Source organism: Solanum lycopersicum, chromosome 7, assembly GCF_036512215.1.
Source record: "Solanum lycopersicum chromosome 7, SLM_r2.1".
Classification (NCBI taxonomy): Eukaryota; Viridiplantae; Streptophyta; class Magnoliopsida; order Solanales; family Solanaceae; genus Solanum; species Solanum lycopersicum.
In genome coordinates, this window is record NC_090806.1 from 4,658,486 (window position 1) to 4,669,909 (window position 11,424).

General features: G+C 35.4%; 1 protein-coding gene across 7 annotated transcripts; it reads right to left on the reverse strand.

Moving 5' to 3' along the window:
- Window positions 1-791: 791 nt before the first annotated feature.
- On the reverse strand, window positions 792-10,813 carry LOC101248987 (uncharacterized). 7 transcript variants are annotated; one of them, XM_026031874.2, is made up of 6 exons: window positions 10,683-10,813; window positions 10,312-10,462; window positions 2,151-2,407; window positions 1,871-1,958; window positions 1,219-1,285; window positions 792-1,114 (listed from the first exon to the last, which is right to left on the reverse strand). In XM_026031874.2, exons 2-6 carry the CDS (start codon window positions 10,377-10,379, stop codon window positions 1,061-1,063), a joined length of 534 nt encoding a protein of 177 aa, XP_025887659.1. In that variant the 5' UTR covers window positions 10,380-10,462; window positions 10,683-10,813; the 3' UTR covers window positions 792-1,060. The 7 variants fall into 7 exon arrangements, with proteins under 7 accessions (XP_025887659.1, XP_025887662.1, XP_069142781.1 ...); XM_026031877.2 differs by having other exon boundaries at window positions 2,151-2,412; window positions 10,683-10,812; XM_069286680.1 differs by having other exon boundaries at window positions 2,151-2,372; window positions 10,557-10,767.
- Between the last annotated feature and the right edge of the window lie 611 nt (window positions 10,814-11,424).

An 11,424-nucleotide genomic window follows, 5' to 3' on the forward strand; every position in this document is an offset into this window, starting at 1 on the left:
AACTATTAAAACCAAACCAATATACTTAGTGAAAGGATCCGGAAAGGATTGGGTGTACACAAACTAGAGTTGTCAAAATGGGCTGACCCAACCCAACACAACCCTAACGGGCTAGAGAGTTAAATGAGTTGGACGACTGACTCTTTTAGTTAAAGGGCCAATTAAATAGCGCCCAACCCAGCCCTAAGCAGGTCACGAGTTGGGACGGATTGACCCTTCAACCAAAAAATGAACAATATTATTCTCTTAGAAAGAGTATCTAAGAAAATGAGTGTTGACGTCTATGAACACGACATCAAATACATACAATTTTTCATTTATGAATCACACACTTCAGCGAATACTTACAAAAATACATTTATGAATTTTACACTTCGGTGAATGCTTACCAAAATACATAATAGTCAACACAAGATTTAGCGAAAAGATGTTGATCATTCAACTATTCCTCTCACAAAACACAAGCTAGTTTAATAGACTTAATTTTTTTTATGTTTTTAACATATTATTGATAAAACATTTACAAATAAAACACTACTAAATATATATATAGTATTCTTAAATATTCATAGCCCACGAGCTGGCCTACGAGGCTAGCGGGTTGAGTGAGGTTGGGCTAAAAAGACTCGTTCCTAAATGGACCAAAAAAATAAGGCCCAACCCCACTCAATTCAAGGGTTAGATTGGATCGGCCTCGCGGGTGAAACCCATTTTGACGGCTCTAACACAAACATGGAAGAAGACTTCGTCAAACAAGAGGAACAATATATACAAATCAAATTTGACAAAAATTAGTAAAAACAGCAACATATAATAAAGTTTATGCAGAGTAAATTAGCTTCCCATTTACAAAGCATATATTCAACCCCTAAATAAAATGTTTCCTTTACTATTAGTCCTCTCATTTCTATCAGTTAAATCTTTGTTTTCTAAACATTCTTGCATCCTCCATCACTCCCTCTATTCTGGAAACTATGCACAATTTTATCAGAAGTTAAAACAACCAGAAAAATTCAGATAAAGCGAAGAAGATATCAATACACAATATCGATCAGCATGGTTAATCGTACAAACCCTCGTGCTCCCAAATATCAGCAAGAAAGTCGACCATGTCCTATAAAGAACAGGAAATTTGGAGAAAAGTTAATCCGAGTCTGTACTTCAAATGGAAGATAAAAAGAAGTGAATAGAAGTTCCGAGAAGTGAGAAGTGACTCACCGAGAGAGGAATTGGCTGAGGGAATCGCTTGTTAGTCCCAAATAAGCTATCATAGGAAACGTTCCAACTATAGCGAGACAGAACAAGCACAATTAGCCAAGAAATATAGATGAACTTCAAATAATGTAAGAGCAAAACAAACTCAGGAAAATTGCCGTGTATGGAAAAGTGTGGCAGCCATATTCAACGATGAAAAACGATGTTTAAACAAAACTTTATTAAGCACTAGGTGTTTTCTGCTAATCTATCCAAGCCTTGGTGGACAAAGTTACCCCATACCTATGTTGGACATCGGAGCTAGCAGGCAGGAGTGTACCTTCCAGTTATGGGTTAGACATATCTGTATTTTTAAAAATCATTTAAGACGTCTAATAATCATTGTAGAATCCAATAAACAAAAAAGGTTGTGGTTCAGAACCCATAACTGAAAATTTTGGCTCCACCTCTGATAGCGGGTGCCCCGTGAATTAGTCTCGGGTGCGCTCAAGCTGACCAGACAGCACAGTTATAAAGAAAAAGTGAAAGCTTATTTCCGAGTCTTCTAGTGGCATAATAACACTTAAAGGGAAGTCCTAACATTTGATTCCATGAGATTTGCAACTGTAGTGTAGAAACGCTTCATCACAAACATAAACATAAGCAAGGTTCTCACGTTAACATCGGTTCTTCAATGACTCTTTGGTTCTCTGGATTTTTACTTGCTAGCCACTGAAGCCTGGTCTGGTTCCAAAGAAGATAGCCTGAAATCAGCAGACAGTCAAGATAGCAAACGGAAATTAAATAGCCCCTATTAATGCATAACCTACTTCACGACTAGGTATGCCTTGTGTTTTTGAATGAAAGTCATGAAATGAAGACTTGAATGTCAGGCCACAGAAGTGAATAGGTTTCTAATATATAAAAAAGCCAAGTCATCAGAGCATTAAACTTACCGTGATTTACGAATTCATTATTGTTGCTAGCATTGCCAGTGCCACTCTGTTGACTGAGGCTCTGATTTGAGATACTGATGGAAGACATACTTCTATGAGATTGAACAGTACTAATCTCCAGATCGCATGTACTGGTGCTCCAAAAATCATCCGACAAACTCTGTTTTCTCACCAACTTTCCTTGTATTCGTAGTCCTTTAGATGGTTCATCCACAGCAATAACTGGTTGAGATTTTGCACAGCAACCAAAACAACCTCTGCTCTGTTCAAATTCAGGTTTATTTGCATATACAACACATGGTAACAAGATGAAAACTGTTTTGACGCCACAATAAGAAGCAATAACTTATTCGAAAGAACAGAGCTCTTGAATCATTAAACAAGCACACGGAATCTCAGATTTACAATATATACATGCAAGCTGCAAAACAAGAAAAGGCGATGGGTAGGGGAACACTGTACTCGAAGGATGTCTAGTTACCCCGGTTTAAATGAAATGTCAGCCTGAATTAAATTTCATATAGTTACCAGTAAAGTGAAAGTGCTAAAGAGCGTGTGGCAGATTATCTGACAGTAGGATATTTGTCCTTTCCTTGGGTAGGAGGAGAGGTGCAAAATAACTGTTTGATAGATTCAGTATTATTAAAACAAGTGACACAAAAATTTTAGTGCACTAAAGCACTCAACGGTGGATTGATAACTTCACAAAATGATAGAATAGAATATAAGCATTTGTACCAGCAGTCTCTTTGCATGTCCCATATGCAACTCACCAGCTCCTTTCTAAGCCCCAAAGAAGGGTAGGAAATGAGAAGAGCAGAATTTCCACAGAATACGTTTTCTATGTTGTCCATTGGTAACTCCATATTGACAACAATCGACATCCTAGTTATAAGAGAAAGAATCTAAGTATCCAACTCATTATCTAATACTAAAAGTGGAGAAGGGAGTAGCTCAACACCTCGTATTTTTTCTTTTTTGAAACTGGTAACTTACCTTGTAGGCGAGGGTCTATTGTAAACAACCTCTCTACCTCTTAGGTAGGGGTAAGCTATGCGTCGCTCTACCCTCCCAAGACCCCACTTGGTAGGAACACACTGGGTATATTGTTGTTGTTGTGGTTATTGTTTGTAATTTACCATGAAAAAACTTTTTAAAACCACGACTCAATCGATGTGGGACAGGTTCTCTAAGACAGTTCCACACGTATAATCCGGTTCTAGGATTTGACGACTTCTCTATTCTACTTCCTTTCTCTTCCTTCTTTTGTTTATTCTTTTCCTCACTTTTTTTTTCAACTTTTTCTTTATTTGGAGTAGAGAGAGAAAGCTCAATAGACTAAGGAGTGTGCCTACAAATAGCTTGACAAAATGAACATAGAGAGGCACAGGTTGGTGGAATAGGTAGAGAGAAGACAGTAGTGAAAACTACCCTGCCTAAGTTTAATTCTGAAACCATTTGGAAGAATTTGAGTCAATGAACTGGTTGAGAACCTTGGGGTCTGAAGTTCAAAACTCAGTAAAGACAAAAAATACTAGGTGATTCTTTCCATCTATCCTAGCCTTTGTAGACAGTGTTACCTAGTACATGTTGCTAGTGGCAGGTATTCCGTGGAATTAGTCGAGGTGCGTGAAAGCCGATGCCGCACGGTCATCAAAAAGAAAAATCCCAAAATCTTAAGAGCCAAAGCAATGGGCCATATCCTTACAGACATTTTTTGAAACCCTTAAGACAACAAATATAAGACAAGTTCTTGATATTAATGATCAATAACGATTCTGCTCATTGTGACATCAACAACAGCATTTTTGAGAAAAATAGCTCACAGAAATAATATTCAAGATACATAAACATGAATTTAAAAAAAAGCACCAAAACAAAAAAATTAGCAAGAACAGAAAGAGAAACAAGAACACAATTTATTGTGGAAACCCTTTGAACAAGGGAAAAAACCATGGCCGTAAATGCCAAAAATAATATCAAGATAGTAAAATACTCAAAAGACCACTACACACTCGAAAGAAACAACCCTCTTTTGATTTATTCACCTTACTATAATACTGCTCACGCTCTAATTTTCCTCACAAACACTTTTCTTCTTCCTGTGAATTGTCCTCCACTCTACTCTTGCTTCAATGCTCTATATTTCTAGAGCTGGAATGAGAAAATTGCCCCTCTATCTACAACAATAGAAGCCGAAGACTCCGAGAACAGAAATAGAGAGAACCAAGATTTGTTGGCAAATATAAGGGTTTTAAGGAATTTGAAGTTGAAAGATTTTTAAAAAAAAATTACTACAGCTTTTACGTATGAGTGGATAACAAATGGCTTGAGTCATGCTAGGAACTGTCCCAAACACTAACATTAGAATTCCTTTTTGACAAGTGGCTTCATCAACCTCTATTAAAAAATGAAAGTGGCGTCATCAACCAAGTGACATCTTACATGAAAATTTTTGGACAACTGTCTAGACATTGTCATGAAGAAACGTTTTTTTCTTATCCTACAAATAGATCATAAGAATTACAAGCCTCCTACAACTAATTCAATTCTCTTCAGGTAAGAATTCTCTAATCTTTACAACTTAATCTTAACTGTTTTTCCTCTTATTCTCATTTTCTAACTAGCTAGTTTGTTATTTATATGTTGTTGTTCCTTCTCCCCTATAGAGAAAGAATATTATTCCTAGGAAAATTATCACATTGCTAAAATAATTTATTAGGACAGTGCCTAGAATTGTTCAAGCCATTTGTATATGTACTCATAGATAAATATTGTAGTAATATTTTGGCTAAAGTCATAACCCGCCCTCGACCCTTGTCAACAATCTTTCACTTTGACACCTTAATGGAGCATTGTTCTCTTATAAGACACTCCAACCTTAATAATTTGTACCTATTAAACACGAATGACAACCAACCCAAGAAATCGTGTATAACTCACAAGCGAACTTTGTAAAAGAAAGCCACGAATAAAAGAATGACTTATTGGAATGGGCCCAAAATAATTATAAAAATGAAATATCAATTAAGAAAATAGTTCTGAACCCCTTATAATCCAAAAAAATAATCAATGAAAAAAGAAAAAGGGGAACTCATTCTCTACACCTCACAGCCACTCACCCAACCCTTTCCAGTTTCATGTTCTTACCCTCGTCTCTAGTTGTCACCCCCACCCCCTCCGGCAAAGCTCACCGTTTTCTTTCCTTCTTATAACAATATGCTCAGATTTAGTACAAAAGTGAAAATAATCAATGAAACACAGTATATAGCTTAACAGAATGGTTGAGATGTTTGTGGAAGATAAAACGGTTCGATAAAGAAGAGATAGAGAGGGGATCCAGATTGTGTCATTTAAAATTGATTCTATCTAATTCTCTGAGATAGTTTAACAGAAATGATTGTTGAATGGTGGTGTTTGCTCGGAAATGGATTGATGGATATTGGCCTACATTTTTAACCAAGATGACCCAAGAATCTTCTTTCTTTCTTTCTTCAGATTCAAGTGCCAGAAGTATTGTTTTCCCTGAATGCCAAATCAGATGAATGAAAATGGTAAACTTGTGGCGCTGGAGTGGCGGCGAAGTGTTAAACAAGAAGGGAAGTAAGATTATTTGGTTATAGTCATGCACAAAAGATGTCAGTTTTTTCAAAAAAAAAAAAAAACAAACAAATCACTATTTGTGATGCATTTACACACCCAAGGAAAGTGAGGAACACTTAAATTGTCATGTCACCTTTTGTGTTTAATAGGTACAGTTTTTGGGTAATTTAGATGTTCAATAGGTGCTAGTTTTCGTTAAGGTGTCAAAGTGAAAATGCGGATGAGTTCAAGAAGCTGCGTATGACTTAATCCAAATATTTTTTTCCTTTCAGTATACATATTTATTTTCCTTTTCAATTATATTCGCCAACAATTCCTCAATGAGTAAGGAGGAACCACAAAATTCAAATAACAAAGTAGGCTACTAAAAAAAGAATTTAAGAAAAAGAGCAGTTAAGATTCAGATTCTACCCGAAAGAGAATTGGATTAGTTGCGGGAGACTTGTTAGTTTTTGATTGCAAATGATCAACATGAATATGCTTTTATTCATGACAAGTGTCTAATCACTTGTCTAAAACTTTTCATGCAAGAGGTCACTTGTCGGAACAATTGCTCGAAAGTTCTCCCCCGCATACTTTATTCTTGACCTCTAAGATGAATTTTTACCTAGTGTTTTTTTGGCACATGGCTTTTTAATAAATTGGGAATGGACCCCATAAATTCACCACTCCAGACCAATTCACCTAAGCCTGATGAAGGTAACACTGAATATCTAGATGCACCTAGAGGCTATGCTACACACAAGCCCTTCGAATCCTTGTTGCACCCATGTCCATTCGACATAGTTTGGGTGTGGGTGTGGCATCGCACTGGATTTGGTCAACTTACCTAGGGTGCCTTGACTACAAGTATGACCAAAAAGAACGAGAATATTTTGATTTACACGAGATATCTTAGAACAAACTATTAGGTGTTTATAAAAGAATTAAATCGTATTTATTTAATTCAATAACTTTGATTAATTAAAATGCATACTTATTTATGTTTTAATATGACATTTATGGACGTATCCGAGCACATGTATCCGCTCTTGGATCCGTACCACCAAATCCTCAAATTTAAGTGATGAGGAGTCTGACCTCGAGATCTGCATGGTATTAAAAACCTACACCAAAGTCTGTCCGAGCAACATAGTCTACAGGGTTTTTGCACAACTTAAACTTGTCTCTTGTTACTATCTTGGTCAACATATTAAAAGGATTCTCACAAATGAAAATCTTCACGATTTGTAAGAATTCATTCCAGTCTCTACTTTTTTTCACGTTTTGTAAGAGTTTGTTATCTAGTCTCTACATTTTTTCGAATCCAATGAAATCTCACATCAATATGTTTAGTTATTGCTCATGTCCGTCACACTTTGAGTCTTTGACTGTCCTAATAGACCACATACTCATTCTTCCACAAGCCAAATTTCTTGAAGAAACAGTTTGAGCCACATCATTTCCTTGCCAGCTTTAGTAACAATAATATAATCCAATTCAATTGTAGAGAATGCCACTCTACTGTAATTTTAAGTGCCAAGGTATAGATCCCCACAAAAAGTGTAAACAAATATCTAAAGTAATTCTGATTGCACTAGCTGTTTTTATAATCCTCAGGTTTTATGGGTTCAGATTTGTTGTATTGCCTAGAGTAATCTCCTATAGAAAAAGTTCTCTCTGTTTAAAAAAATAAAGAGACCATGACCATCAAAATGTTAACATGGAAAGCTCTATTAGAGTGGAAAAATAATATGATTATAGTAACAGATTTTTCACTCTATAGTATCATTACATAATTTTTAATTTTTTTTTTGACGACAAGGGAAACCCACAGCCACTACCCTTTCGGTGCGCACAGGGTAAAACCCCCGCTCCTATGCAATAGCTCGCAAACCACATAGGATAGGTAACCCGCACTAGGCAAGCCTGGTGCAACGAGCTAACCCAGAAGGCAAACCCCTTGCTTTTGCTGGCAAGGGTTTCGAACTTGAGACCTCCAACATGGAAGTCCCAAGCTCAAACCACTGGACACCCCGAAGGGTTAGTATCATTACATAATTAAGAGAAACAATCATCTTTTGATTACATAGCTCACTATATACAGCTTGTACTCTATTTATCTTAAAGATTGTATTTCTTATGTCTGAATTGCTCTATGCTCTTGCTTCTATGTTCTACTTTATGTGTTGAGATGAGAGAATGGACTCTCTATTTATAACGATATGAGTTGCCGGTTCCTATTATAAAAATAGAAAAAAGGACAAATTGCCCTCCACACTCTTCATTCTTGATCTCCAAGAATGAAGTTCTACCAAGCATTCTTTTGGCACATGCTTTTCAACAAATTGAGATGGACCAAACAAGCCTAATCTCCATATTTTTATGACTTCCTTATCCTCCCTTTCATAAACCATAAGGCCCTTCACTTAGCACACAATTGGGAAAGGACAACCAGAATGATCTTTCATACAGATTAGCTAAATCAAATGAAGAGATCAGAAAAATTGGGATGCACTGAAGACGAGACAGTAAAGTAACTGGGAACAATTAGTGAACACACACATGAAATAAAAGATATCCAGATGACAACTCCACTTAGAGTCATAGTCTGACAGATGTTATCCAAAATCATATCACAAATAGCCACCATATATGACATAATATATCAAGATAAAACATATCTCTCAGATTTTCAGCAATATTTACAAGCTGCTCCAAAGAGACTTTTAAGCCTCCTTCCCATCCCCCTCACCCCCACTCCCTTCCAAATCATATATCAAAGGCCCTCTTTAACTTGGGAGGTTCAAGGATTGATAACTCAAAGAATTTCCAAACTCATCATCACTGATTACCCATATGACACACCAAGTAACAAACTCTAAGACAATGACTTATAGAAGGTGAATTAAAGGAGGAAGGAAGATGGGCTGTTACCTTATGTTTTCTTAGGAGAACAATGATATGGAGTAAAACTAGAAGAGTATGCTTCCCTTCAATTTAAATTTTTTTCAACAACATAACCAGATAGCAGATACTCCCACAATGGCATCTGGGGAGAGTAAGATGCACACAGACCTTACATCTACCTTTGTGGGGTAGTGAGGCAGTTTCTGATAAACCTTCGTCTTAAGAGGGAAGTAAAAGAAAAAATGAAAATTATCAAGATACAAAGCAAAATGAAGCAACAGATAGTAGAAATGATTTAAGTCTTTTCAAGCCTCGCAAAATTGGAAGGGCTGGAGGAAGTATATCTTGTATTTCCTTTTTAATCTATTCAAGACAACCAGAGTTGAAGGTTAACATAGTTACATACTTCATGAAGTGGAAGTAGATTAGCCAGTTCACCTCCAACTCCCTTCTCCCCTTCCTCTCCCCCTTTCCGGAAGCATACAGAATATAAATACCAATCTTTCGGGTAGCGACTATTTGCTAGTAAAAATACACTTAAAACTGTTTTGCACGATAACAAACCCTTCCAAACCAGCTCTCTAGCATTAGCTCCCAATAAAACTAAGCTTACTGAAAGCAATAGGAGAAGAAAAGATGATTCCGAAAAATGAAACATGAAAGGTATCCACCATCCCATGCTAATGACAATATCCATTTCTATGCTAATTATTACATTACTCCAAGGTGATCTACATAGAGCATACCTAAATATTCTACCGAATATTAATTGCATTTGAAGTCCCACAGCTGATGGTGCTCATTAGAAGTTTGAGACAGTCCTTTAGTTCTTGAAAATGATAAATGTTGGTTATTTCCTCAACCTAATCTGATTTATCTAATCATTTCAATTTTGTTTCTCTTCAAAATTTTCAGAAATTATGTCTTGAAAGAATCAGTATTAACGCAAATCATATGCCCAAATATTTAAATTGACAGATTACAAATAATCATATGATAGAATTAGCCTTTTGCAAAAGGAAGTTCACTCTATCAGCTACTCTTCAAACCATAGTTTGGAAGATCAAACACCAAACACTAGATAATGTAATATCGAGAAACTTATGTTTCTTTTTCTTTCTCCTTTTTTTTATAACCATGGTGTCCTGTTCAAATTGTGCACACCTCAACTAATTCTACAAGATACTTGCCACCTCACACCAGCAACGAATACCATGTAACTCTGTCCACTATGACAGATGGCAAGAAATTTCTTAGTTCACTTTCCTAGACATCTGATTCACCCCCTCCCCCCCCCCCCCCCCAAACCCCTTCTCCTCCATCTAAAGAACATACAAGTTTTAAACTTTCTCCTCCCTCACTCTTGAGGAGCAAAACCCCTTCCTCCAATTCCATTTTCCCCCCTTTGGCTGTCCTTTTCAGTGGCTAAAATATACAAATAGCAGCTAAATATTTCCAAATAGGCAAATGAATCACAATTTTCATAAAAAAGTCAATGACATCAAATAATATGTTCAACAAACCACTAAAAAGCCCCATCACACACATATAATCACTTTCAAACAGCCTAGAATTCAGCAAAATTGAATAAAAAAACAGAACAAACTTTCACTAAACCAACAACAATTCAAGAAACAGTAAACTGATTTGTAAGAATCTGAATACATACCCCATGCAAGCTAGAAAATGACTGATCCAAGCACTGAAAGAACTAGACAGCATCATATATCTAAACATACAAGAATCACTATCCAATTCCTCTTCAAAGCTCCAAAATGAACCAGATCACAGAACCCCAAACATAAAAATCCAATCTTTTTCTGTTCCAACAAGAAAATAAACAACAACCCTTTTCACTTTTCAAGAATCAGAATAAGAAATAGAAAGAAAATAAAAAAAGACAACTTTTTTTACCTGACCTCAGAGCAAAACCATATAGATACAAAATACAACACACTTGTTAACAGTGTATAATAAATATTGTATGTATAAATAAATTAATGGAATTGAAACTGAATTCCCAAAGGGTGTTTCTAATACCTGGTGTCTCTCTCTCTCCTCTCTTTCTCTCTCTTCTTTATCTGTGTGTTTGGTTTGGTTTCAATATTGGACTAGCAAGTGAAGTGGGTTACAATTTGGTGCCTTGGTGGGTATATTATCTGGGATGGTTCGGAGGACACGAATTAGGATAAAAGAAATTAATAAATAATTAAATTTTGATTGGGTTTTTAATTTTATTAGATTCGTAATATTAGCTTCTACATATATAAATATGTAGTTTGTTTTTATTTATATTTGTTATATTGTTTATTGTATTTCAGATATTGTATTATTTAATTATTGTTATAAATAGTTATAGTGTTTTTCTTATTAATTGATATATTTTTATCGTTATTATATTTTTTTTCATAAATATTTTAATTTGTTGTACTAGATTAAATTGAGTGAAAATCTATATATATTCTATACTGATAGAATTCACTTATAAAATTATACTAATTATATAATCGTTGTTGTTATCATCGTGTGTACTTAATGATAAACTAATCAAAATTATACTGATTATATTATCGTTGCTATCGTTATCGCGTGTGCTTAGTGATAAACTAATGTTGTTACTAATGTACACTATATAGAATCAAAATTGAAGAATTTGATGGGTCACATAAATGTGATGCTTAACTGAATTTGGTGTTGATTAATATTTGTGGATAGTATCAATTTGTTTGTTTCTTGTATATGTGCTTGAGAATTTTATTATAAAATTATAGAATAAATAAAT

What these genes read in the sequence shown, in the direction of transcription:
- LOC101248987 (XM_026031874.2), bottom strand. Translation starts at nt 10,379, where the DNA reads ATGTTTAGATATATGATGCTGTCTAGTTCTTTCAGTGCTTGGATCAGT. An exon ending in ATTGAAGAACCGATGTTAAC is followed by an intron (nt 1,286 to 1,870) that starts GTGAGAACCTTG and finishes GTCTCGCTATAG; the next exon opens with TTGGAACGTTTCCTATGATA. An exon ending in CTCAGCCAATTCCTCTCTCG is followed by an intron (nt 1,115 to 1,218) that starts GTGAGTCACTTC and finishes TGTTCTTTATAG; the next exon opens with GACATGGTCGACTTTCTTGC.